The 27,842-nt window shown below is 37.6% G+C and overlaps 1 protein-coding gene across 19 annotated transcripts in view; it reads left to right on the top strand.

Moving 5' to 3' along the window:
• The window catches only part of nfasca (neurofascin homolog (chicken) a), a 240,939-nt gene that overhangs the window by 178,427 nt on the left and 34,670 nt on the right, over window positions 1–27,842 (top strand). For 14 of the 19 annotated variants that reach the window (XR_009826484.1, XR_009826486.1, XR_009826485.1 and 11 more), the window contains 8 exons: window positions 330–527; window positions 5,399–5,469; window positions 10,357–10,579; window positions 12,579–12,694; window positions 12,778–12,988; window positions 18,093–18,215; window positions 18,310–18,483; window positions 19,103–19,129. Coding sequence is in view for 14 of the 19 variants with exons in the window: in XM_062049733.1 (XP_061905717.1) it covers window positions 330–527; window positions 5,399–5,469; window positions 10,357–10,579; window positions 12,579–12,694; window positions 12,778–12,988; window positions 18,093–18,215; window positions 18,310–18,483; window positions 19,103–19,129 (1,143 nt within the window). In the remaining 5 variants the exon portion in view is untranslated. The remainder of the gene's footprint in view (window positions 1–329; window positions 528–5,398; window positions 5,470–10,356; window positions 10,580–12,578; window positions 12,695–12,777; window positions 12,989–18,092; window positions 18,216–18,309; window positions 18,484–19,102; window positions 19,130–27,842) is intronic. The other 5 variants (XR_009826487.1, XM_062049830.1, XM_062049819.1 and 2 more) reach the window with 1 other exon arrangement.

Genomic DNA, 27,842 nt, shown 5'->3' with positions numbered 1-27,842 from the left:
ATCTTCATTTTGATGTTTTAGCTTGAACAATTAACTGTGCAATATATCCACAATTAGATGAAATATGTAATGTAATTTGTAACGCATGTGTTTTTTATGTGAGTATGAGCTTTATTTCACGGTGACACCACCATGACTGAAAAACTTTGCGTGAGCTCTATGCATGGTCATAAGAGTGCGTAGGAATATGCAGCCTCACACGCATAACATTTTTCTATAAATACCAAGGTTGGCGGTGAAAGTGACGTACGCATATTTCAATATTTATAAATGAAACCCCCGGCCTTCAAGTGTTCTGTGTTTTTTATGCCAATAATGTCCCTTTGCAGAATTTCTGGTCCAGTTTGAGGAGAACCACTGGGAGCCAGGAAGATGGCAGGACCTGGCCACCTACCCCGGGGACCTCAATTCCGTCATCCTGCAGCTTGCTCCCTTTGTCAACTACCAGTTTAGAGTCATTGCCATTAACGCGGTGGGTCAGAGCAAGCCAAGCGCGCCCTCACCTCGATACAAAACCAGTAGCGCCGGTGAGTAACAATAATTATACCAAAAACTTCATTCTTTTAAAAGCAGCAGACATTGCTGCTCTATGGAAGTATTATTGTAGCAAAACTGTTTGGAAATGCGTATTTCAATTTGTGCGTCTGAAATCCCATTCACGTCTCCGTGTACTAGTTTGTATGTCTGTATCTCAAACTGTGTGTGTGTAATCAGATCTGGTAGGTAGGTAGGTAGGTCTTTATTGTCATTGCACAAGTACAACAAAACTTTGTTTTCAGCACAAACCTGTTCAAGATTAGACAAACAAACAGTGTACAGGGTTACAGAACAGGAACGCTAATGGGTCGCCACAAGGCGCCCCGTAAAAGATGGGAAAAAGGTAAACGCTGGGGTAGGATGAGTAAAAAAATACAATCTAGACTCGTCTCCTAAGGGGGCCCAGTCTGGAGTAGGGAAAAACCTCCATAGCAAAGCACATATACATATTACAACATCTCGAGACTTGCAACAGAGGGGAGGGAGTGGGGGCCACGGTGGCGGGCTGCAGCTCTTCAGGCGCTGCCCAGCCGCCCATCACCCTTAAGGGATTTGCGTCAAGGGCGTTGGATGGGGGGTGGGGTGTGTGTGTGCCGTATATTTTTTTGTGGATGCATGTGTGTGTGTAAGCCTGCCACCTGTCTCTATTACGCGGCCTTGAAGTTGTGCAGTCGCTAGTCCAAAGTCAACAACAACAGGTGTGTGTCAATGAGAGACAAGAATGGAGCCACACTGTCCTTCGGGAGAGTCTCGAAGCAGGGGAAACAATCCAAGTTAGAATGTTTTGTATGCGAGTGAAAATAAAATTAGCTTTTCACTCTTAATTGTCCATGACTGGTCCTCAAAATTCATCTGCGTGTACGTGTTTTAATTTGTGTGTCCGTATTTCAATTTGGGTGTGTGTAAACATGTGTGTGTCTGTGAATTCAGTGTCATGTGGAGCCGTGATTAGTGATTAGCTGTCTTTTTACACGTGACTTTTGCGACATTTCTGCGGTGTACGACTTGTTTCTCCGTGCAGCGATCTTACTTACTTACGCCTACTACCCCTTCTGGGGCATAGGCCGTCAACAAGTTATTTCCAGGCATTTCTGTCTTGGGCCGTTCTCTCCAGTTGGTTCCAGGTCATCTTCATGCTCTTCGTGTCTGCCTCCAGGTCTCTGTGCCAGGTGTTTCTGGGACGGCCCCTTTTCCGCTTGCTCTGCGGGTTCCATATTAGGACTTGTCTAGTGATGGTATTTGTGGGCTTAAACAGACTGTGGCCTATCCAGTGCCATCTGCGTTTCTTAATTTCCACTTACGCAGAAAGCTGATTTGTTCTTTGCCAGAGTTCAGTATTGCTGATGGTGTCTGGCCATCGGATGTGGAGAATCTTCCGCAGGCAGCTGTTAGTGAATACCAAGTCTTTTTTGACGGTGTCAGCTGTGGTTCTCCAGGTCTCTGCTCCATATAAGAGGACTGCTTTGATGTTGGAGTTAAATAATCTGACTTTGGTGTTGAGGGTCAGTTCTTTTGAGATCCAAATGTTCCGCTGGTGGGTAAACGCAACACGTGCCTTCCTGATTCGTGCTTTTATGTCAGCGTCTGTGCCGCCCTGTTTGTCAATCACACTGCCAAGGTAGGCGAAGGATTCAACCTCTTCCAATTCCTCTCCATCCAGCGTGATTGCTCTGGTGTTGGCAGTGTTAGTCTTGAGGATATTGGTCTTGCCTTAGTGGATGTTGAGTCCTACTTTTGCCGAAGTGCATGCCACGTTGTTGATCTTCTCCTGTATCTGTTGTTGGGTGTGTGAAAGTAGTGCCAGATTGTCGGCATAGTCCAAGTCGTCCAGTTGTGCCCGAGGTGTCCATTGAATCCCGTTACTTCCCTGTGCGGTGGAGGTCTTCATTATCCAGTCAATGGCTAGCAGGAAGAGGAGGGGCGAGAGAAGACAGCCCTTTCTGAGCCCAGTCTTCACTTAGAACGGCTCAGTTAGCTGTCCTCCTTGGACCACCTCCTTCCTTCCAGCGATCTGAACATGTAAAAAGGTTTGTCAGTCTGCAACTTTACGTTTCCTTTTCCTATACTCACCACCTGGCATCCACTCATGTTATTTCTGTGTTGAAGCCACCACATTTGACTCTCAGTGACACACATGCTGAGAAAAACAAACTTGTTCACAGATACCTTGACTTAAAATTTGAGGAAGACAAAAATACTTCTGACAACGAAGTTACTGCTAAACATGAAGTGGGTGCAAGGTGCCGACTAGCAGAGGTGTGGACTCGAGTCACATGACTTGGACTCGAGTCAGACTCGAGTCATGAATTTGATGACTTTAGACTCGACTTGACAAAATGTAAAGAGACTTGCAACTCGACTTAGACTTTAACATCAATGACTTGTGACTTCACTTGGACTTGAGCCTTTTGACTTGACATGACTTGCTACTTTCCCCAAATCCCAAAGCTTAAAAAGTTATTTGGGAGCGCTCCGTATCTTTCATTTTGTACGTGTCTGTCTATCAGCGTGTGTGCTGCTTGTCAGCTGGTGTGCTCTCAGTACAACAGCCAATCAAATTAGTTATACGTTGTTTTCATCACACAGCTCTCATCCAATCAAATTGCAGGACAACCACCGAACAAGAGTTGTCAAACAATGCGGCAGTGAGAAACAATTATGCCAAAGTTGGTTTCGTTCGGGTATAAAAACTACGACTTGGTCAACAAAAAACGAATTGCGTATGCAAATCACGCAGTTCGAATATTACAGACGGAGACGCAACAACTTCCAACTTCGTTCGACATTTGAAGTTGCACAAAGAAGGGTAAGTTTTGAATGTAAGATAACGTTTATTGGCTAAGTAACATGACTTTTATTTGCTGTGTAGTTAAATCAGTGAGGCTGTAAACTCACTGCTAACGTTATAACCATAGACATGTTTTAAGGGTACGCAGCATCGAGCGCTACTGCCTACTGGCGCAGACGAGACGCGGGGCCGCCATCTTGGAGTGGTGATCCGCCCCACTCAGTGCAATTCATTTGTCAGGAGCAATGAACTGTCAGCGCATTAATTCATTTTACCTCACTGAATACCACTGATTTTCACGCGCTTTTTTGTCATACGTGTAGCTATGATAACGGACACAGGTTTTATTATTCATAGTTTGCTTAACAGTAATAGAATATTCTTATACGCTATAAGTGACCAGACGTCCGAGATCAAAACTGGGAATATAATCCCAGAGAAGAGGGAAAAAAACGGTCAGCTATTTTTAAATTGAAGAAACAATATGATTAGGTTATATATACATGCGTATATCCTACATAAACAATGTATGAATACATTAGATATCTATATATCTTAGGGACCTATAGACTGTATCTCTGTTGCTGCAGCAGCAGAGAGTTTATTCTGTCTTGACACTTTGTATTGATATTTTGTATTACATTCTTCCCTTAAATGATCATGTTTACAGTGATTGTTATGTATGTATTTTTTATGTATGTCGCTTTGGATAAAAGTGTCTGCCAAATACTTAAACTTATATAAACACCTGAAACTCTTCATATCAGCTAAAACCACCAATTTGTTTCACTGGATTCAGAATAAAACCAAATGCTGTTTTACCCAACAATGTTAGTATTTGAATATTGTTACTTGAAGACTTATTCCTGGTTACAATTATACTGTTAAGAAAGTATTGTCTTATATTTTGCCTAAAATGAGAATGCATCATAATCAGTGGCGGCTGGTGAATTTTGTTTTAGGTGGGGCTGAAAGTTTGTAAACCAAACCCCTGTAGGGGCGTCATCCTCCCCCAGAAGATTTATTTGTGATTTTCACATACAAATATTGAAGATCTTTGCTCCTTCTCAACTCTGTGGTAATGTTATTTTCATAAAATACAACCAATAGTATGTTAATGTTTGTTTTTGCAAATGTGTTTATTCTGTAAAGGAGTGAGTTAAATGTTTAAAATTGCTTAAACTATTAAAATTACTGTTAATAGTGCTATTATGAATTGCAATGTCAGCACTATTTTTTTTCTTGCAATTTCAAATGCACTTGTTTTAATAAATAAATACAGCGTTTTAAAAGCATACACAATCTGTGTAAAAATATTAGTCTGTGGTTAAAAGGACTTGAAAGGACTCGAAACTCAAAATGCAGGACTTGGGACTCGACTTGAGACTTTCCAGTCTTGACTTTGGACTTGACTCGGGACTTGCCTGTCTTGACTCGGGACTTGACTCGAGACTTGAGGGCAAAGACTTGAGACTTACTTGTGACTTGCAAAGCAATGACTTGGTCCCACCTCTGCCGACTAGTGGTGAGTATAGGGAAAGTAAAGTTGAAGTTGAGGCAAGTCTTTTTACACATTCAGATCGCTGCACGGACACTCAAGTCATACATGGCAGAAGTGTCGCAAAGTCACGTGTAAAAAGACAGCCTATAAGGGGTTCCTGCTCCACGCAACTCTGAATACACAGACACACACATTTTCACACATACACTAATCAAAATACAAACGCACAAATTAAAACACACACACGCGGATCTCGGATGTCCTTGTGGCTTGTGCAGCCCTTTCAGACACATTTAGGGCTATATAAATAAACTTTGATTGATTGATTGATTGATTGATTGATTGATTGATTGATTGATCTGATTACACACACAGATTGAGACATAGACACACAAATAAGTACATGGACATGTGAATCAGATTACAGACGCACAGATTGAGATACACATTTGCAAATAGTTTTGCTACAATAATACTTCCATACTGGTCCGTGAATCAACTCTGCCTGTTGTAATGATTGAATGCATTGTATTATTATCGATAGTAAAAAATATGTTATATTCCTCATATAGCTCCAGATGTCATTCCCAGAGGTCTCCAAGGGTGGGGCTCGGAGAAAAACAACATGGAGATCACTTGGGAGGTAAGACAAGCCAGAAGATTGTTAAAGCACATCCAAAGAACATTAAAGTCATTGATTCATTGTTTGTTTTAGCTGTAAAAGTGTCATATAATCTGCTGTGTGTGCTGGAGCCCTTTTTTAGGACTACTTGATTTATCCGACAGTTGTTTTGCATTACTAAGGGCCTGATATAAAGTACTAAGATCCCAAAAAGTGCTAAATAGTGTGTGCAAACTATTACATTTCATGTACTACTAATGTACGTGTTGCATGTGATCTAGTAGGACTGATCTACAAAATGTTTGCATGTATTAAACACCTGCAAACTTGATAGTACACAAAGCTGATCTAATAAACTTCTGCGCATAGGATTAAGTGAGCAAAATAGAGAGCGTAATCCATTCAGCGTGTCTGCCTTCATGAATATGCAGAATGTATGCTAGTCATCAGAACACTCACAATAGCGGGAGGAGAAAGTACTCGTTTAACTATTTAACAGTACCACACGCAGTGTGATTTATCAAGAAAATCTGTACTGTGGGAGCTGGTTTGCGTCTTTATTTTGTACGTCTAGAAAGGATGTGCAAATTGGCAGTTGGAAATGGCTAAGAGAAAGGAGATGATCACGCTGCTGCACATCTATGGACTGTCAAAAATGAAAATATGTCCTCTATTCAGCAATATCAGTTTATAGTTTTTTTGCTGCTGAATGACTTAATTCAACGGATGCATTTTGGTGTCCGCAGGCTTTTTAAAATTATGTTTGTTTTATTATATATATGAAAAATAACTTCTTGCAATATGCATTTTCTTGCATTTGGAACATTCCAACAGACGCTCGCAGTTAGCACATTTGATGCGGTAAAAAATGGGTTCCATTGTAGATGCACTGCAGAACTGCTTCTTAAAAGGCCATAAAATGTGGCACAAGTCTCCTGCTTGTTTGAAAATATGCAAAATGCCACAGGTATACCACTGCATATTCATGATAACATGAATATGCAGTAAATGAGTGGATCCATGGTGAAAACAGCATAGTACAAGCAAAATCCTCATTTAAATAAGACGGTCTGCACCAACTATCAATTGTACACTCAGTCTTAGTAGATCACATGCCTACTAATAGTACACACAAGTTTATAGTTTGCACACACTGTTTAGCGTGTGGTATTCGGATCTTAGTAGATCAGTCCTGGTGTGTACAATTGATAACAAGTACAAAAGTAGTGCAGACCGCCATATTTAAAGGAATATTTTACGTGTTCTACACGCTTTCACCATGGAGACACTCATTTACTGCACATTGTTATCATGCTCCGACCTTTGATGTTTTGCTCTGCTGTGAAACATGCAGCACACAAGTGAAACATTATAATCTGTGCCACCTTTTCTGCAACAACAACACCTCACAACTGTTCTACACAACATAATCCACTTTAGCATACCGGCAATAACTGCTGCTGTGCGCTGGAATGATCCGGCGACAAAGAAAATGCATGTTGCCATAACTTTTTTTGTATAGAATATATATTATTATTTTAATGAAAAATGTCCTAATATTTTTATTTCTGACAGAAATATGTCGATTTCTCTCTCTCCATCATCTGTGATATTGCAGCGATCACCTTATTCTAACCACGGCACACAACCATTAGTGCGTAACTGTGCCAGTTTGCATGTACCTTCCAAACAGGCAAAATATAGATACAAAACTGTTTCAGGTTAAATAAATCACATTGGGAGTGCTTCCCCAAAATATAGTGTTACAATAATTAGCCTACATTCTGCAAATACATGTAGACAAACACATTAAATGGATTGCGCTAGCTACTTTGTTCATTAAAGACATGCAATCATCTGCGCACAAGCTTAGTAGATTGGCTTGGCGTGCGCTAGCAAGTTTGCACATGTTTTAGTATATCAGTACACAAATGTCTTATTGTCTAGTATTATGTCTACTATTTTGGGTAAAAACCAGTTAGGGTATTATTTCATGTGTAGAGGGCTTTAATTATGTTTTTTTAATATAATTTATTTAGAAGGTCACAAACAGGTTTTTTATGCTCTAATTATGAAATGATTCAATTAAAAAATTAGAATTCCTACTTGGCGGAACATCACTTAATGTCTTTGCATCTGGAACCAATTAACAGCGATAAACGAGGGATTACTGAACTTGGAACATCTGACCATAGTTGTGCGTTACTGCATGCTAAAAATGTTATCATAGGTCTAATTACAGACCAACTAAAACACAAAATTGAATTTGACAGGTTTTTACAAAATAAGACACCCAGAATACACATGAATTTTGGATTTACAATATGAATGATAGAATTTAGACTATCCTTTTTTACGACTCAGAAAACTTCCTCCACATAATGGCAATCAAACAAAAACACGGCACAAATGCAAATAACATCACAGCCCCACATGAAAAGAAACGTTAAAAAAAAATGTTGTGATAAAATGTGACTTTTCTGCAGATTGCTTGTTTTTCTGTCCCTCCCCGTCACGCTGGCTCATTTTTCTCTGGAACAAATCCCCACTCTGCTTTGTGTCCAAACCTCGTCTTCTCTGAGCTGCTGTGTTGTAGTCCTTATGATTATAACTATATTATAGAAAGAACACGGTTTCTATCGTCAGAAAGCATTGCAATCATTTCCATAGTTGAAGACTTACAGTAATTTACAGGAAATCGTATATTGCTGGCTGGAGCTTTGATGTTAAAGGCTTTGAAACAAACATGGAAAAGTTGAGCAGACTGAACCTAAAAGTTTAGCAGGCCAATGTTCTCTTTATTCAATAAATCACTAAAGCAATTATAACTTGGATCACTCAACTCTCTCTTTCATTCTCGAAAGGACTTTACCACAAACTAGGGTTGTCCCGATACTTTTCGATACTTTTGTAAATAAAGAGGATCACAAAACAAGGCAATACTAGCTTTATTTTAACAAAAAACCTGGTCCATTAAACATTTGTTTCTTATTGCAATCGAAGAACAATTTTGTCCTCAAATAAAATAGTGAACATACTATACAACTTTTTTTTAGTAGTAAGTGCAAACAAAGGCACCTACTTTGTCAGCTCACATATGCAATAAGATATTGTGTCATTTCTTATTAATTTATTTTGTCATAATTATGAAGGACAAGCGGTATAAAATGGATTATTAATCTATTTGTTCATTTACTGTTAATATATGCTTACTTTCTGTTTCAACCCGTTCTATCTACACTCCTGTTAAAATGTAATAAAAACGTACTATTCTGTTGTTTGGATGTTTTATAGGGGTGTGGGAAAAAATCGATTCGAATTCGAATCGCGATTCTAACGTTGTGCGATTCAGAATCGATTCTCATTTTTAAATAATCGATTTTATTTTATATATATTTTTTATTTTTTATTTTTTAAATTAATCAATCCAACAAAACAATACACAGCAATACCATAACAATGCAATCCAATTCCAAAACCAAACCCAACCCAGCAACACTCAGAACTGCAATATCAATATATCAATATATCAATATATCAATATTAGTTACAATTTCAACATAGCAGTGATTAAAAATCCCTCATTGACATTATAATTAAACATTTATAAAAAAAAAAAAAAGAACAATAGTGTCACAGTGGCTTACACTTGCATCGCATCTCATAAGCTTGACAACACACTGTGTCCAATATTTTCACAAAAATAAAAAAAGTCATATTTTTGGTTAATTTAATAATTAAAACAAATTTACATTATTGCAATCAGTTGATAAAACATTGTCCTTTACAATTATAAAAGCTTTTTACAAAAATCTACTACTCTGCTTGCATGTCAGCAGACTGGGGTAGATCCTGCTGAAATCCTATGTATTGAATGAATAGAGAATCGTTTTGGATCGGGAAAAAAATCGTTTTTGAATCGAGAATCGTGTTGAATTGAAAAAAAAAATCGATTTTGAATCGAATCGTGACCCCAAGAATCGATATTGAATTGAATCGTGGGACACCCAAAGATTCACAGCCCTAATGCTTTATATTAGTTTTGGATGATACCACAAATTTGGGTTTCGATACCAAGTAGTTACAGGATCATACCGGTACATTGATCATGTATAAAGTCCCCATGTATTTCCTGACTTTATAAACATAATATCGATTTAAAGGCAAAAAGATTTTGTATTGATAAAAAAATATCGATGTAAAATCATTGTAGTACCGACTAGATCTGCTCTTGTACTTGGTATCATTACAGTGGATGTCAGGTGTAGATCCAACAATGGCATTTGTTTACATTGAGGAGCGCTAGCCTGTTAGCGGTGCGCGATTGTATCCTCCTGCGGTGTGTAGTGAAGCATGTTTAGCTATTCCTCGTCCTGCAGGGATGATACTTGTAAGAAATGTACTTTAGTTGTCGCCGACTGTGGATGGACGTTAACCGCTAACTCGCTAGCCATGTTTTAAAACACCTCTTGTAGAGCTGTGTTTTAGTGTTATAGCTTCACCTTTAACGTTAGATTATAAGCCAAAATGCATCCATTCTCCCTTTCCTGTGTCTGCTTTTAAGTATTCCGTGATTGTGCACTGCCGAAAATGTTCCTCTACTCGTAAAACCGTCGATGTCACAACATTGGCAACGGCACGCTGTCATGCTCGTTAATAAATAAATACAAATAAAAAAGGGGAACCGGTACTTTTTAGAGGCGGTATTGTACCGATTATGATTCATTAGTATCGCCGTACTTTACTAGTACAAGTATACCGTACAACCCTACCACAAACTTACAATACCTACAATAAAATATCTAGATAAGAGCCTAATCAGTTGCCCAAGTTCTTCAAATGAGTGTTTCAAAAATCTTGAAATTAGCGTCTGCTTTCCACTCATAGAGTGTGTTTGTATTTCTTCAGCCCCTGCTCGATCTGGAGAAAAACGCTCCAAACCTGCAGTACGTGGTGTGGTGGAGGCGGAAGGATTCCGATGCCGAATGGAATAACGTCACCACAATCGGGAACAAAGTTGTTGTGCACGACACAAACACTTATGAGCCTTATGAGATTAAAATCCAGGCCTCAAATGATGTCGGCCCAGGACCAGAGTCTAATGTGGTGATCGGGTACTCAGGAGAAGACAGTAAGTACATGCTGCAGGAATGTATTATGAGTACAAGAAAGTGTATATTCTAAAACAACTCAACATTTTTTTATTTGACCAATTGTCTTTGTGCATATGGAAAATAGACACATTTCCACACACCATTTTCCCCTTTGAATTCTGACTCTTCGGTGTATACTTGCAAAATTTGTTTAAAAAAAAAAGTTACCATACTATCACGCTAACACTTAGCATGCAGTTAGCAGTTGTACTTTGGAAATCGATTCTGATTTACATCGTCACCCAAGAATCGATTGTCTTGAAATGGCCGATTCGATTCGGAGAAGTCTGATTCAACTATCAACTTTGCAGTCGAATCATCAAACATTAAATCCCCTCAGTCAGGGGTTGCATACCTGTGATCCGAACACGGAAGTGCAACTCCATACCAGCTAGGAAAACATATAAAAACACTGGCCCAGGTTGGGTGAATTGAGGACTTCACTAAACTATCCAATCAAGTTTATCTGACTTCTTTTAGGCAGAAAAAGTCGCAAATAAGTCTGTATTTTTTCTCTCATCATTGAAAGACTGGATTCCTTTTATAAGTTCCTTGTATTAACTTTGGAAGAATCACTGTAGCGGCTAAATACACAACCACGTGACGTTACTGACACCTACAGTCACTGTATTACTATGTACCGACACAATCTGTTTATTTCTCTCTTAGATAAAAAAAAAACGATGCTAATGATTTGACTGATCGTCAACTATGAGCAAAATCTAACGAATCCAATTTGATTATAATTGTTAGTCGGAGACATCCCCAGTGTATGTAAAGTTTATTCCAGGGGTCCCCAAACTTTTTGACTCGGGGGCTGAAATGGGTATATATATATATATATATATATATATATATATATATATATATATATATATATATATATATATATATATATATATATATATATATATATATATATATATATACATATACATATATATATATATATATATATATATATATATATATATATATATATATATATATATATATATATATATATATATATATATATATATATATATATATATATATATATATATATATATACATATACATACATTGTAGATTGTCACCGAAGGCATCAAAACTATGAGTGAACACGTGGAGTTATGTACTTAACAAAAAAGGGTGAAATAACTGAAAACATGTTTTATATTCGAGTTTCTTCAAAATAGCTCCCCTTTGCGCTGATTACTGCTTTGCACACTATTGGCATTCTCTCGATGAGCTTCAAGCACACCTGTGAAGTGAAAACCATTTCAGGTGACTACCTCTTGAAGCTCATCGAGAGAGTGCCAAGAGTGTGCAAGAAAGTAATCAGAGAAAAGGGTGGCTATTTTGAAGAAAATAGAAAAGAAAACATGTTTTCAGTTATTTCACGTTTTTTTTGTTCATTCATAGCCGTGATGCCTTCAGTGACAATCTACAATGTAAATAGTCATGAAAATAAAGAAAACACATTGAATGAGTAGGTATGTTCAAACTTTTGGCCTGTACTATATATATATATATATATATATATATATATATATATATATATATATATATATATATATATATATATATATATGTATATATATATATATAAATATATATATATATACAAATATATATATATATACATATATATATATATATATATATATATATATATATATATATATATATATATATATATATATATATATATATATATATATATATATATATATATATATATATATATATATATATATATATATATTCCGAGCGCGGTGATGTCACGTTATTGATGGGAAAATGCATTTTTAGACAATATGATTTGCCTGGGCGGCTAGGAGACACCGAGAGTAACAAGTGGTAGAAAATGGATTAGAAAAGATAGATTTAAAAAAATTATAATAAAAAAAACAAAACAGGTTTATACAGTATATACTATAGTATAGTATAGTAATGATCCGTAATGATGTTTTACTTTTTATTTGTCTTCAGAACCAACCAATGCTCCTACAGAATTGCGTATTTCAAAGGTGAACAGCACTAAAGGACACATCCACTGGAAGCCTGTGGACCTGGCCTCTGTCCAAGGAGAATTTAAGGAGTACAGAGTGAGACTGACAACATTTTATCACTGTCTTAGATTTTTCATTCCCCCCGTTTTTTCACTCCCATTTTCCCTCTGGCCTTGTAGCTATACTACTCTCGGGAGTCCAGTCATGTTCCGGGTCTGCTGGTTAGGAAGGAGAACAAGACCAAAGGGTTCTACACGACCATGGCTGAGCCGTCTGCCATCCTCAGCAGTCTTGTACCCTTTTCGCGGTACAAGATGTTTATGGTTGTGGCTAATAATCGTTACGAGGGTCCGCCCAGCAACACAGTTGAATTCAGCACCAAAGAGGGAGGTGAGGAAGAAACTGAATTTTTACCAACTTATGTACAAAATGTCTTGTTGGAACACATTGTGGTGTAGCTTCTAAAACCTTTTCTATGGGTGTTTGACCAAAGTATAGTTGTTCTTATACATATTTTACCCATTGAAGGTTTGGAATCCAGAAAAAAAGAATCTAAATGAAATTAGAAAAAGCAATTTTGGTAATAAGTGCATTTGAATGCTAAAAAGCCGAAGCTGCACCCTAAAAAATGCTGGGTTATTTTGATAACCCAATTTATGAATTGCTAGTGTTGCGTTAAATTTTGGAGTTATTTTTATGAAGAGCAACCCATTTTTTGGGTTATAAGGGTATTATTTTAAGTTAAGTTAAAGTTAAAGTGCCAATGATTGTCACACACACACTAGGTGTGGCGAAATTACTCTCTGCATTTGACCCATCACCCTTGATCACCCCCTGGGAGGTGAGGGGAGCAGTGAGCAGCAGCGGTGGCCATGCCCGGGAATCATTTTGGTGATTTAACCCCCTAATTCCAACCCTTGATGCTGAGTGCATTTTAACTACATTTCTGGGTTTTCAAAATGATGAACCATTTTTGGGTTGTTTTTCAGTGAGCAGCGCATTTTTGGGTAAAAGGCTTTTTTTTATTTGTTAAAAAGTAATTTTTTTCTTGAAGGGAATTTTATTGTGGATTAATCTCATTGACAGTATTTACAATCACACACCTTAAGTACATGAAAATATTTGAGCATGGTATAGGGCTTCTATGACCATACACGGAAATTCTTGTAACACAAATGTCACTCATATCTTGCTTTTGAGTATATTTTAATGGAATAAAAATAATTTTGATCAGTAGCTGGGAAGCAGTGGGACAAACCAGCAGTAAAATGTATCATTTTTAATAGGGATGTCCGATAATGGCTTTTTGCCGATATCCGATGTTCCGATATTGTCCAACTCTTTAATTACCGATACCGATATCAACCGATACCGATATCAACCGATATATACAGTCGTGGAATTAACACATTATTATGTCTAATTTGGACAACCAGGTGTGGTGAAGATAAGGTACTTTTAAAAAATATATATAAAATAAAATAAGATAAATAAATTAAAAACATTTTCTTGAATAAAAAAAAAAGTAAAACAATATAAAAACAGTTACATAGAAACTAGTAATTAATGAAAATGAGTAACATTAACTGTTAAAGGTTAGTACTATTAGTGGACCAGCAGCACGCACAATCATGTGTGCTTACGGACTGTATCCCTGCAGACTGTATTGATATATATTGATATATAATGTAGGAACCAGAATATTAATAACAGAAAGAAACAACCCTTTTGTGTGAATGAGGAGGGAGGTTTTTTGGGTTGGTGCATTAATTGTAAGTGTATCTTGTGTTTTTTATGTTGATTTAATTAAAAAAACAAAACACAAAAAACAAACAAAAAAAACGATACCGATAATAAAAAAAACGATACCGATAATTTCCGATATTACATTTTAACGCATTTATCGGCCGATAATATCGGCAGGCCGATATTATCGGACATCCCTAATTTTTAACCAACTATTGGATCATGGAGCGCTAAATTGCGCAACCCAATAGTTGGCTTGGGAATAACCCAACATTGTAATGAGCATAACTCAGCTTTTGTGTTAAATAAATTAAAACCAATAGTTGTGTTAGTAATCAACCAAAATTGAGTTAGCATAACTAAACTTTTGGGTTAAATAATTCAACCCAATAGTTTGGTTGAGAATAACCCAACATTAAGTTATCATAACTCAACTTTTAGGTTAAACAATTCAACGCAAAAGTTGGGTTTGAAGCATTAACCCAAAATGTTGAGTTAAAGTAACTCAAATAAGGGGTTCGTCCTTTTCTGAACCAGCAGTTGGGTTAAAATTGGGTTATTTTTTAACCCAACATTTTTTAGTGTGTGGGTGAATTGCTAACTGTTAACATGCTAGCCAGATAGTGTCGGGTAAAAAAAATATGACTCTTATGTGTATACCTGAAAAATGAGCTACAAAAGCTACCATGATCCGTAAACATACTTACATGCTAACAGTTAGCATGTATCAAGTGCCAAAAAATATGATTCTGAGGTGTATACCTGTTAAATTAGCCCAAAACGCGTCCGTTACATGTTAATGTAACGGACGCCAGCCAGTGTAGCTGGGCTATGTGTACATCGATAAACCTGACTCCCTAACAACTTTATGAGCTAGTACTGGACCGAGTTGCTTAGTAGCTAGCATGCTCGTCTCTCATTCAAATCCAGGGCGCAACAGAAGCAAGGACTGAACCAGGCAGGTCACACTAACATTATTAACATGCTAACAGTTAGCACACGTCAAGTACCAAAATATATGACTCTGAGGTGTATAACTGCGGAAATGGAAAAAAAAAAAAAAAGCTAACATGCTGGTGTTATCATTCTAAAATGCTATCGCTATTTAAAGTGGGGAGAACTTTGTCCAGCATCGTCCACACTCTCTCGTTCAAGCCCATCTTGGTCCAATGGCAAGACAAAGTCAAGACAACTGGGGATGAACATATATGTCATCTTAACTGTATCAGTTGGGAAAACGCCTGTGGGGCTTCACTCCAATATTTATGTCGGGGTTGTTTCCCCTAGCCTTACACTATCCCTAGCACTCACAAGGCAGTGAGGCCATTTCACTCATGACTGGGAGTCTATTAGTGGACACAAGAGCATGTCCACACGCTGATGGGCCTGCATATCACACCTCTGGGGGCAGACTACCTCCGAGTCCCTGGTAGATTAGCCTGAGGCCGTAAGGTGCTCAGTATCCATGTGTCGCCACAGGGAGGCTTTCCTAGTGTTTGGTGCTGGAGAGGCTGTGTACTGGCAAGGGCAGACTTACATACTCTACTACTCCTTTTACATTTTCTGCTAGCCAGCAGTGATAGCTGAAAGCAGAAGGCAACAAGCAAACAACATACACTATATTGCAAAAAGTATTTGGCCACCTGCCTTGACTCACATATGAACTTGAAGTGCCATCCAATTCCTATCCTGGAGCATTCAAAGTTCCTTTCACTGGAACTAAGGGGCCAAGCCCATCTCCTGAAAAACAACCCCACACCATAATTCCTCCTCCACCAAATTTCACACTCGGCACAATGCCGTCCGAAATGTAGCGTTCTCCTGGCAACCTCCAAACCCAGACTCGTCCATCAGATTGCCAGAATGAAAAGTGTGATTCATCACTCCAGAGAAGGCGTCTCCACTGCTCTAGAGTCCAGTGGCGACGTGCTTTACACCACTGCATCTGACGCTTTGCATTGGACTTGGTGATGTGTGGCTTAGATGCAGCTGCTCGGACATGGAAAACCATTCCATGAAGCTCTCTGCGTACTGTACGTGGGCTAATTGGACGGTCACATGAAGTTTTGAGCTCTGTAGCTACTGACTGTGCAGAAAGTCTTTGCACTATGCGCTTCAGCATCCGCTGACCCCTCTCTGTCAGTTTACGTGGCCTACCACTTTGTGGCTGAGTTGCTGTTGTTCCCAAACTCTTCCGTTTTCTTATAATAAAGCCGACAGTTGAGTTTGGAATATTTAGGAGCGAGGAAATTTCACGACCGGATTTGTTGCACAGGTGGCATCCTACGACTGTTCCACGCTGGAAATCACTGAGCTCCTGAGAGCAGCCCATTCTTTCACAAATGTTTGTAGAAACAGTCTCCATGCCTAAGTGCTTGATTTTATACACCTGTGGCCGGGCCAAGTGATTATGACACCTAATTCTGATCATTTGGATGGGTGGCCAAATACTTTTGGCAATATAGTGCACCTCGCAGACACACTAGGCGCATTACAACAGCCATTATGACACATGGGAGACACTTGCTAAAAACAGGTCAGCTTGGAGGAGTGCAACAGCTGTTGGAGCAAAAGCTGCTGAAAAAGCCTGCATAGAGGACTGTCAGAGGAAACATGCCCTCTGAAGCAGAGGATGAACAGTGCCCCTACAACCGAGCCAACCCACACGTGTTCCATTTGTGACAGAGCATTTCTTGGCCGCATAGGTCTGATGAGCCACATGTGGACACATGCCACCTTGCCAAGCCAGTAGTCTAGCGATAGTTGAACATATACATATACAGTACAGGCCAAAAGTTTGGACACACCTTCTCATTCAATGCATTTTCTTTATTTTCATGACTATTTACATTGTAGATTGTCACTGAAGTCATCATAACTATGAATGAACACATGTGGAGTTACACCTTCTCATTCAATGCATTTTCTTTATTTTCATGACTATTTACATTGTAGATTGTCACTGAAGTCATCATAACTATGAATGAACACATGTGGAGTTTTGTACTTAACAAAAACAGGTGAAATAACTGAAAACATGTTTTATATTCTAGTTTCTTCAAAATAGCCACACTTTGCTCTAATTACTGCTTTGCACACTCTTGGCATTCTCTCGATGAGCTTCAAGAGGTAGTCACCTGAAATGGTTTTCACTTCACAGGTGTGCTTGACGCTCATCGAGAGAATGCCAAGAGTGTGCAAATAAGTAATCAGAGCAAAGGGTGTCTATTTTGCAGAAACTAGAATATAAAACATGTTTTCAGTTATTTCACCTTTTTTTGTTAAGTACATAACTCCACATGTGTTCATTCATAGTTTTGATGCCTTCAGTGACAATCTACAATGTAAATAGTCATGAAAATAAAGAAAACGCATTGAATGAGGAGAAGGTATGTCCAAACCTGTACTGTATGTGTATATATATATATATATATATATATATATATATATATATATATATATATATATATATATATATATATATATATATATATATATATATATATGTATATATATATATATATATATATATATATATATATATATATGTATGTAGCAATTGACTAACATTAATAAGGAACATTTTAACTTTGAAACAGTTTGAATCGGTTGAGGAATCGGGAAGTATAAAAAATTGCCCAATAATTAAACGAGAAAAAATGTCCCGAAAGATTTGGAATTCCTGTAAATGTAGAAATTTTTGGAAAATAACTTTTTTTTGTGACAATGTGTGTTTGTGTACGTTTAGTTCCAGACGCTCCTCCATTCTTCAGAATCAATCGCAGAGGTTTTGACACCATCCACCTGGAATGGGACAAACCTCTGGAACCAAACGGCATTCTGATTGGATACCAGCTGAAGTACCAAATAGGTTGATATTTGCCTACAGCTTGACCTCAAAAGAATCATGTTTGTTTGCAGTGTTTTCATTTGATATCGGTGTGTATGTGTGTGTTTGGATTTAGTCAACGCTTCCAGGGATGCTCGTTCTCAGATTGAGACGTTCCATCCCAACATGACTGAGTACACCATGCGCCTGCCTGATCGATCCACTCGCTACAAATTCTATCTGTCAGCGCTCACGCAGGTGGGAGCAGGCGAGGTCTTTCCGGAGGATTCGCCCTTCTTTACCAATGAGGGTGAGTGCATGTCAAAGGTCATGCCTGCGTTTCAGACCGAACACAAGCGACACCGACTTCAACTTTGACTTCTTGCGCTGACAGTTTGGGTTGCTAGGGTGGGTTTCTTAGGACAGTGTAACCCGCTTATGTTGACAACCAGTCTTTGTGGACCACCTTATCAAGTTCTGGTCTACTGTGTTCTTCATATTATTTTAAGCTTTCGTCAAAGTTGACATAACTAATCGACTGCTTGTGTTGACATGGCATGTAAAAGCCAAATGGTAATTTCTATGAAAAATGGGTCTGATGATGTTGACATGTTAACTTTATCATTATTAGAGAGCATTATTACACAGCACTCAAACTTTCTGTTCAGTGAAAAGTAGGCTTCCAAATAAAACCACGGGAGTCTCACACACACACACACACACACACACAACCTCTTCTAGATTTTTCCAACATTTTCAACAAAGAGAAAATGGTATTTATTTAAATTAAGTTGTAGTTTTAAAAGCTTGTAAGTTGTCTTCCAAGTGAGTAGATGCTGTGATTTCTATGCAATGCTAGTGTGTTCAGAGATGTGTTATCTGAATTGTTTGTCTATCCCCGCTTTGTCTTCTCTTCTCTTTGTTGGCAGAAAACTTTACTGATGCTACAGGTGTAGGTAATAGCCCATGACAACCATGTCCACCTGTGCACCCCCACCTCCATCCCCCATCTTTTACTTCAAACTTATTCAACACGTAGCAGCGGTGCAGTCCACCTTATAATATACAGTACGTAACATTCCAAATATTCACTTTGGGTCTGCTCTACTAAGATTTCAAGTAACAAATACTAAATAGTGTGTGCAAAGTATACAATTGTGTGTACTATTAGTGGGCGTGTTGTGTGTGATCTACTAAGACTGGGTGCGCAATTGATCACAAGTACAAAAGTGGTGCAGGACGCCATATTTAAATGAGGATTTTGCGTGTACTAACTGGCTGTCGCCATGGAGACACTAATTTCTCTCCACATTTGCGTTATTATGCTCCAAATAACCTGGGTTGTGTTTTGTTATGTTGTGGAACACGCAGCACACAACAATAAGCTGTGCCACCTTACCTGCAATATAAGAGGGCAAACTCAACAAGAGAACCTATTTTTAGCAAAACGAAGGTGCTCTCTTGGAAACCGTATGTTTTTGGCACAACACCACCAATAACTCCAGACGAAATGCTCCAGTTGCAAGGAAATGCATGTTGCAAGAAGTTTTTTTCATTAAGAAGATATATCTCCTTGAGGGTTGTCAAAAGTATCATACCAGTATGCAAAAAATACACCATTAGCTGCTTTTTTTAGTGTCTTCATTACCAAATACTTTTTGGTACTGGACCACAGTTTTTCCTTGGCAAGCCGCATCAATTCTTAGCGTGTAAGCTCTACAGTAAGTCAGCGCCAAAGAAGAACGCTTGATTTCTTTAAAAAAATTATCAAGTGTTTCCATATACTGTACGTATTTATTCGTGGAAGCCAGTCACAAATGTGGACCCGATGCTTCAGGTTCGCCCTCATAATCAAATGCTGATGGAATCGTGTGAATGTAGCATAACTGTAGGTGTGGCGTAACTCCGCTTCACAGCACACCTCATACGTGCCTGCTTTGACAGAGAAAAAGACGTAGCAGAAATTATCTATGATGCACTTTCGCCATTTTGTCACTATATTTAGTGAATAGAGTTACATATTAAAAGTGAAAGAGAGGTGTGTCTTGTGTCACACATTTATTACGTCTTTAAATAGAAGCGGTCCCAGAAGTATTCGCCGCGCGGAGATCTGCCACCATAAGCCCAGAATGTGTGCATTACCACAGCGTGCAGAAAAGCTCTAGAAGTGTGCAAGCCAACCTTAATCACTTCCATCAATGCTTAAGGCTGGAATATACTCTCGCGTCACATAACTTGCGTCCCCCTAGACGGCGTCTTGATTTATAGTTCTTCCGTTGGGGGTGGTGCCAGACTTGTAATTCTCTTCCAAAACACTATAGGGGCAGTTGTCTCCAGAAGTGCTGACTAGATACTGTGTTTCTTTCCTGTGCCGAGTGGCGTCAACCTCTGAAACACAACATCAATGCCGTTGTCTACACTGGAACTAATCATTCACAATCATCAGTTTACTTTCAATGGACGTTTTACTTATAAACCAGAGGATGCTATTATTATCTGCAACGCTATTCGGCCATTTGGGAATGGACAAGAGAGATCCAACATGTAATTGTAAATAAACCAAACTGTAAAAATTACTATTGTAAGTTAACCACGTGCTCATGTTAATCTGTATGGTCATGATCAGAGTTCACAAATGTTTTTAAGTACACCGTGACTGAAAGATTATTGACTCCGAATGAGAAGTGTTGTGTGTGAGAGAAAAAGACGTGTGCACACGAGAAAGTTGTGTCGGAATTAAACCTGTTGTTGGCACAACATTGACAATAAAAGTTAAAAAGAGTCTCGTACTTTGTGACTTCTTCTGGGCGCAACAAAAACACAATACGCTGAGAAATGACACATATAGTAACTATTTTTAGAGCGCACTGAAATATTTAGTACACAATATCAGTTGTCATGCAATTGTTGATTCATTCCATACGATAATTTGTGCATTTCAAGCACAAAGTCTGCTCGCCTGTCTTAAGGGATCCTCCTCAGAAAAAACTGACCACTAACAGCTCTGCTGGACGACGACACTGCCTACGCAAGCTACGCGACGAGAGTTTATACACCAGGCTTAAGAAAACATAGCTTACAGACACTCGTCTGTTGTTTGGCAACACCACTGCTTTACTTATTTCACCAAGAAGGCAAAGTGTTTTGCCTTCATTTGCTGAATGCAGCCCTTTTTATGGACATTGTAGACATAAAATAAATGTAAAAGATTTTGAAAATTCATAGGTATCAGTATCAACTACTGAAAGTCTGGTATTATGACAACCCTAATTTCCTATATGAAAAAACAAACACCATTAATAAAAAAGCGCCAGTTGACATCATTGTCTCCAAATCTGCCCTGAAGTCATTTACCAGGTTAATGATGAAATTACTCGACATAGACGATATGTTTAATATTTGTATTTCTGTCACATCGCAGTGATTGCCTCCTTCTGACTGCGGCAGAAGAATTTGTGAGTAACTGTGCCAGTTAGCACACACCTTCCAAACGTGCTAAATATAGATGCAAAACAGTTTCAGGTTTGATAAATCACGTTGCCAGTGCTAAATGATTACTTGTATATCTACGTCTCCTCCTCCCAGTAATGTGTTTTTCATCAGTATATTCTGCATATACATGATGACAAACACGCTACAGTTTACGGATTGGGCTGGCTGTTTTGATCATTTAAAAGACACAATCCTCTGTCTGAACTTAGTAGATCATCTCTATGTGCTATCGAGTTTGCACATGTTTTAATAAATGTAAATCTTTAGTAGATCAGACCCTTAGTAGTTACTTTTTACTTTGTAAGATGAGTCGTCTGCTTTTTGTAAATACTGTACATTTTACTGTATATTGTACATACTTTCACCTGTACTTTCAAATCAGTATTCAGACAAGTAGACCTATAAACAGGTTTAAACATAACACCTTTTAAGTACTATACTTAAAAGGGACCTTCACTTTTTTTTGGAATTGTGCCTATCGTTCACAATCATTATGAGAGACAAGAAGACATGTCTTTTTTTTAGGATTTTAAAGATGATAAAAAACGCTCGGAAGATGCGGCTAATGGGAGTCACCGTTGTAGCCTAAAACAACTTAAAAACCCTGTCGTTTTTTTTATGATCGGTATCGTTTTTTGTTTTTTTTGTTTTTTTGTATTATATCAACATAAAAAACACAAGATACACTTACAATTAGTACACCAACCCAAAAAACCTCCTTCCCCCATTTACACTCATTCACACTCATTCACACAAAAGGGTTGTTTCTTTCTGTTATTAATATTCTGGTTCCTACATTATATATCAATATATATCAGTACAGTTCGCAAGGGATACAGTCCGTAAGCACACATGATTGTGCGTGCTGCTGGTCCACTTATAGTACTAATCTTTAACAGTTAATTTTACTCGTTTTCATTAATTACTAGTTTCTATGTAACCGTTTTTATATTGTTTTACTTTCTTTTTTATTGAAGAAAATGTTTTTAATTTATTTATGTTTTTTTTTTTTAAAAGGACCTTATCTTTACCATACCTGGTTGTCCAAATTAGGCATAATACTGTGTTAATTCCACGACTGTATATATCGGTATCGGTTGATATCGGTATCGGTAATTAAGAGTTGGACAATATCGGAATATCGGATATCGGCAAAAAGCCATTATCGGACATCCCCACATGGCATAATCGGTAACAAATAACAAAGACTACTATTTTTAAACAAATGAGGATTCCCTATCTTATCTTTTTGAAGCTGAATATATACGTAGAATGAAATACTGCTTCTACGGTGAAATGTTTAAGCAGACGAAAGCCGAGAGTGTGAGGTGAAAGTCATTTTGTCATGCTGTTTCGACTTAAATGGAGTGCTTGCCTAAATAAACCGGAAAAAACGTCCCTGGCCAGCTGGACCAGTCCATCGAGTGAGTCACTTTAATAGTGAGCATGATACATGCAGCACGTCATTCGTGTTATAACAACTATAGTGCATATGTCATCTGGCCAGCTGTGTACAAACAAAACATGAAATGTGGGCCAATACTTTACAGATACTGTAATATGATTGTTCATGTTTTTCAGTTAGTACGAATTAGTGTTCTATTGCATTGTGTTGTGCATTACAAATGCAAACGTCGTTTGAGTGGTCGTAGAAGCTAGCTTATCTCTTTCCTTAGCTAGCTTTTACGGCTAATACCAAAGCATGCCGATGTGTTACTACGCTAGAAAAATAACAATGTATATAAATATGTATATAAATAAATAACTGTAGCAACAACGTTCTTATACAGGTTATGGAATGTAAATGAAGTATTGTTGACAGTTTTTGAATGCATTTTAAAGTGATTTAGAGGTAGAATTGATTGCTCTCATTCGCTGCATTGTTAGCCACCTATAACGAGCCAATTTTTACATGTTAGAATGCAAACAAATCCTTTTGTCTTCTTGTCTCTCATAATGATCGTGAACTATAGGCAAAATTCCAAAATAAGTGCAGTTCCCCTTTAAGTACTGAGCATTGTTATTCCCTCGATTGTTTCCATGAGACTATTTAAGGTTTATACGCAAATAAAGCAGCTTTTATTTAAAGTTCATACCTCACTCAGAGTTGGACTGTGCTGCTGTGTGTTTTCATTCTTTCTTTTATCAATGGTCTATCTGCCCGTCTGCTGCCGCCAATTTCTCCTTCCTGTGTCATAAAGCTGCGGATATTCATTTTGCTATCAGGGATTGAATAAGACTAATGTTAGCCGCACAGCTCATTAATATCTGGGGGTACTTGTGCTGACTGTTGTGTTTGGAATGAATCCCTGAGGGTGAACTGTTGCCATGCTGTCTGACACCAGTTGGAGTGCCAACGATTCATTTAGCACATTAGCATGGGACCTCTGGCAAGAATGCTGCTAAGTGTGCTTGGAAAAAATAGGAAGTAGAGATAAAAAGCATTTGAATCTTTGAAGTCCATGGTGGACAGCAGATGGCTTTTCTTGCTCATTCACTCACCGGCTTTATCATTTTTGAGTCATTCGGTCACTCATCTTGGTTAAGTCCTAAACACTGAGGACAACTTGAATGCGTAGCGTCTGCACCCAAACATGGTAATGTTCACAGTCATTTTTGGCATGCTGGGCAAAAAATGATGCAGGCATGCTATCAATTTTGTATTGTCATAAGAAATGTTTGCCAGCGAGTAAGGTACAGTATGAGTGGACATGTTGGAACCTTTGGTGCACGAAATCTTTCCATGCATCACATCCAAATATACAGGTGGTCCTCAGGTTACAATTCAGAACTTGAATTGTATCTAAATGAACATTAAAGGGGTCATATTAAGATATAAAACACTTTCTTATGGGCTACATAACATGTAATTCTGGTGCTTCGGGTAAAATTATGCATACATTTTGCTTTCTGTGTGTACATATATATATATATATATATATATATATATATATATATATATATATATATATATATATATATATATATATATATATATATATATATATATATATATATATATATATATATATGTATGTGTATATATATATATATATATATATATATATATATATATATATATATATATATATATACACATTAAAACTGTAAATACATATGTCAATCTAATGTTATTAGAGTTACATTTTCATTGTATCCACCAAATGTGTATATATATTAGTGTTGTCCCGATACCAATGTTTTGGTACCGGTACCAAAATTATTTTGATACTTTTCAATACTTTTCTAAATAAAGGGGACCACAAATAATGGCATTATTGGCTTTATTTTAACAAAAAATCTTACGGTACATTAAACATATGTTTCTTATTGCAATTTTGTTCCTAAATAAAATAGTGAACATACAAGACAACTTGACTTTTAGTAGTAAGTAAGCAATGTAATTTTCCATTCTATTATTTAGTCAAAATTATTAAGGACAAGTGGTAGAAAATGAATGATTAAGCTACTTGTTCATTTACTGTTAATATCTGCTTACTTTCTCTTTTAACATGTTCTATCTACACTTCTGTTAAAATTTTATAGTTACTTATTCTTCTGTTGTTTGATACTTTACATTAGTTTTGGATGATACCACACATTTGGGTATCAATCCGATACCAAGTCGTTACAGGATCATACATTGGTCATATTCAAAGTCGTCATGTGTCCAGGGACATATTTCCTGAGTTTAAAAACATAATATACATTTTTTTTTAAACGAAAGATGTTGTAATGCCAAAAAATATTGAAGCAATCATAGTAGTATCGACTAGATTCGCTCCTATACTTGGTATCATTACAGTGGATGTTGTGCGTAAATTCACCAAAGGCGTTTGTTTACATTGGGCTGAGTGGCGGATCGGTAATTTTCAGAGGCGATATAGTACCGAATATGATTCATTAGTATCGTGGTACTATACTAATACCGGCATACCGTACAACCCTAATATATTTATATATATATATATATATATATATATATATATATATATATATATATATATATATATATATATATATATATATATATATATTATATACACACAGTATATATAGTAGTACTTCGTGGTTTCCCACTCGTCAGGGGGTTATCCCCAAATGAGTGGGATGACTTTTTCTGGGTGCAACAACACAATACGCTGAAAAACGACAGGCGTGTTGGGATGAACCTGTAGTCCATTTGTCTCTTTCTCACACTACTATACTGTATACTACACTCTACACCCACGTATTGAGCATAGTTTTGGGGAAATACTTTTGTATGTTGTCTTTGGACCAAGGCAGGTTTCCCAGCCAGGTTATGTGCTTCATATCCGGCTGCAATTCTCACTGGGCCTCGTGTCCGACACATTGTCACGAACCACAAAGGTTAAGTAAGCATTCCTTGTTTTTGTACATGTGCTGGTTAATACAAAAACTAACAGCATTTTCTGTTATTGGGTCGCACCGTGGACATATTTTGGTTTGGACCACAACTGCCATTTGGCAAAATAAAAATTACGGACTCTTGCAGAGATCTGTTTTGAATAATATGACCCCTTTAAGTCAGTCACACTGTACATAGGATATGTAAAAGACAAAAATTAAATGAAAATAATCATAAAAAATATATTAATTAAGCAATCAATCACAGTTTATTTGTATAGCCTTTAATCACAAGTGCCTCAAAGGGCTTTACAAACCATGACATCCCCTGATCTGAAACCACATCCAGGCAAGGAAAAAACTCAGAAAGCCCAAGATGGTTAAAAGAAGAAACCTTGGAAAGGGGCTGTAGATGTGGGGACCCCTCTCCTAAGTGATTGGCTGCAATGGATGCTGAGTGGGTACAGTTATTGAATTGTTGCATTAATGATAATGTGAGAGTCGAGTCCATCGGGACGCCAGTGTAGGATCGTAGGGGGTCTTCTCCTATGTAGACAAGTCAACAGCGATGTCACCGACTGATCCATAGAGGAGTGGTCCGTCCTGGGTTTTTTGGGCTCTAGAGGTCACCAATAAGCCGGCGTAACATAGGCTACAATACATTAAACAAGATAAGATAGAGCGAGACCGTTTAGTACAGGGGTGTCAAACTCATTTTAGCTCAGGGGCCACATGGAGGAAAATCTATTCCCAGGTGGGCCGGACTGGTAAAATCATGGCATGATAACTTAAAAACAAAGACGACTTCAGATTGTTTTCTTTGTTTTACTTTGGCCAAGTATAGAACAAACACATTCTGAAAATGTACAAATCTCAAATAATCTTTTTGACAAAACACTTCCAATTCTGAGGGGAAAAAAAGTGTGTGCGGTTTGAAAAACACAACGAACTTAGACTTCATCTCAGTGGAATCTACAAAGCCAATAAGCATTAAGTCACAGCCTATCTGGGATTGAACAAAATAAAAAAACTTCTAGGTGTCAAATACCTCATTTGTCATGTCCAGGTATTAACCCTTGTGTAATGGTCATATTGTTGTTACTCAGCCAGCGTTTGTGGGTCTGATGGACCCGTTGCATTTTGTGGCTTTTAATGCCTCACAATCAATCACTTTTATGTTAAAATACTGAACATATGTTTACCTAATCCCAATGAACATCTGTTCAGTATTTTAACATAAAAGTGTTTGATTGTGAGGCATTAAAAGCCACAAAATTCAACGGGTCCATCAGACCCACAAACGCTGGCTGAGTAACAACAATAAGAACGTTGCACGGAAAATTTTTCTGCCAGTTTCTGCATCCCACAGGGATTCTTCTTTTGTGTTTCTGCACTTGCGGTTCCCACACAAGGTTGCAACATTGTTTGTCAACACTGTCTGCTCTCATTTTCTCGCACATTTGACCCTCTGATGTTCTGTGTAGGGGGGTGCATGCAGTACACAGAACATCAATTTCCACACTTCTATTAGCCCCGGGTCCAGTGGACCCGGACATCTTAAATGTAATAGAAATGTGTAGGGGGGGTGTATGGTGTGTGGTCATTAAATATGTATTCTGATATATGTTCTTCACAGAAAATGAGCCAAAGTCAGTGAGTCTCAGTTTGAAAAATGTATTATTTGTATAATTTTTCTTTTAATAAAAAATGAAAACGGGTCCCACAGACCCGAATACCATACAAGGGTTAACCATGTGCTAACTCAACAAACTACACACACGGATGTAGAGAAGATGGTTGAGTTACACT

Source organism: Entelurus aequoreus, linkage group LG01, assembly GCF_033978785.1.
Source record: "Entelurus aequoreus isolate RoL-2023_Sb linkage group LG01, RoL_Eaeq_v1.1, whole genome shotgun sequence".
In the NCBI taxonomy this organism is placed as follows: domain Eukaryota; kingdom Metazoa; phylum Chordata; class Actinopteri; order Syngnathiformes; family Syngnathidae; genus Entelurus; species Entelurus aequoreus.
The sequence above is the reverse complement of the archived record's forward strand: the minus strand, read 5'-3'. Positions and strand labels throughout refer to the sequence as shown.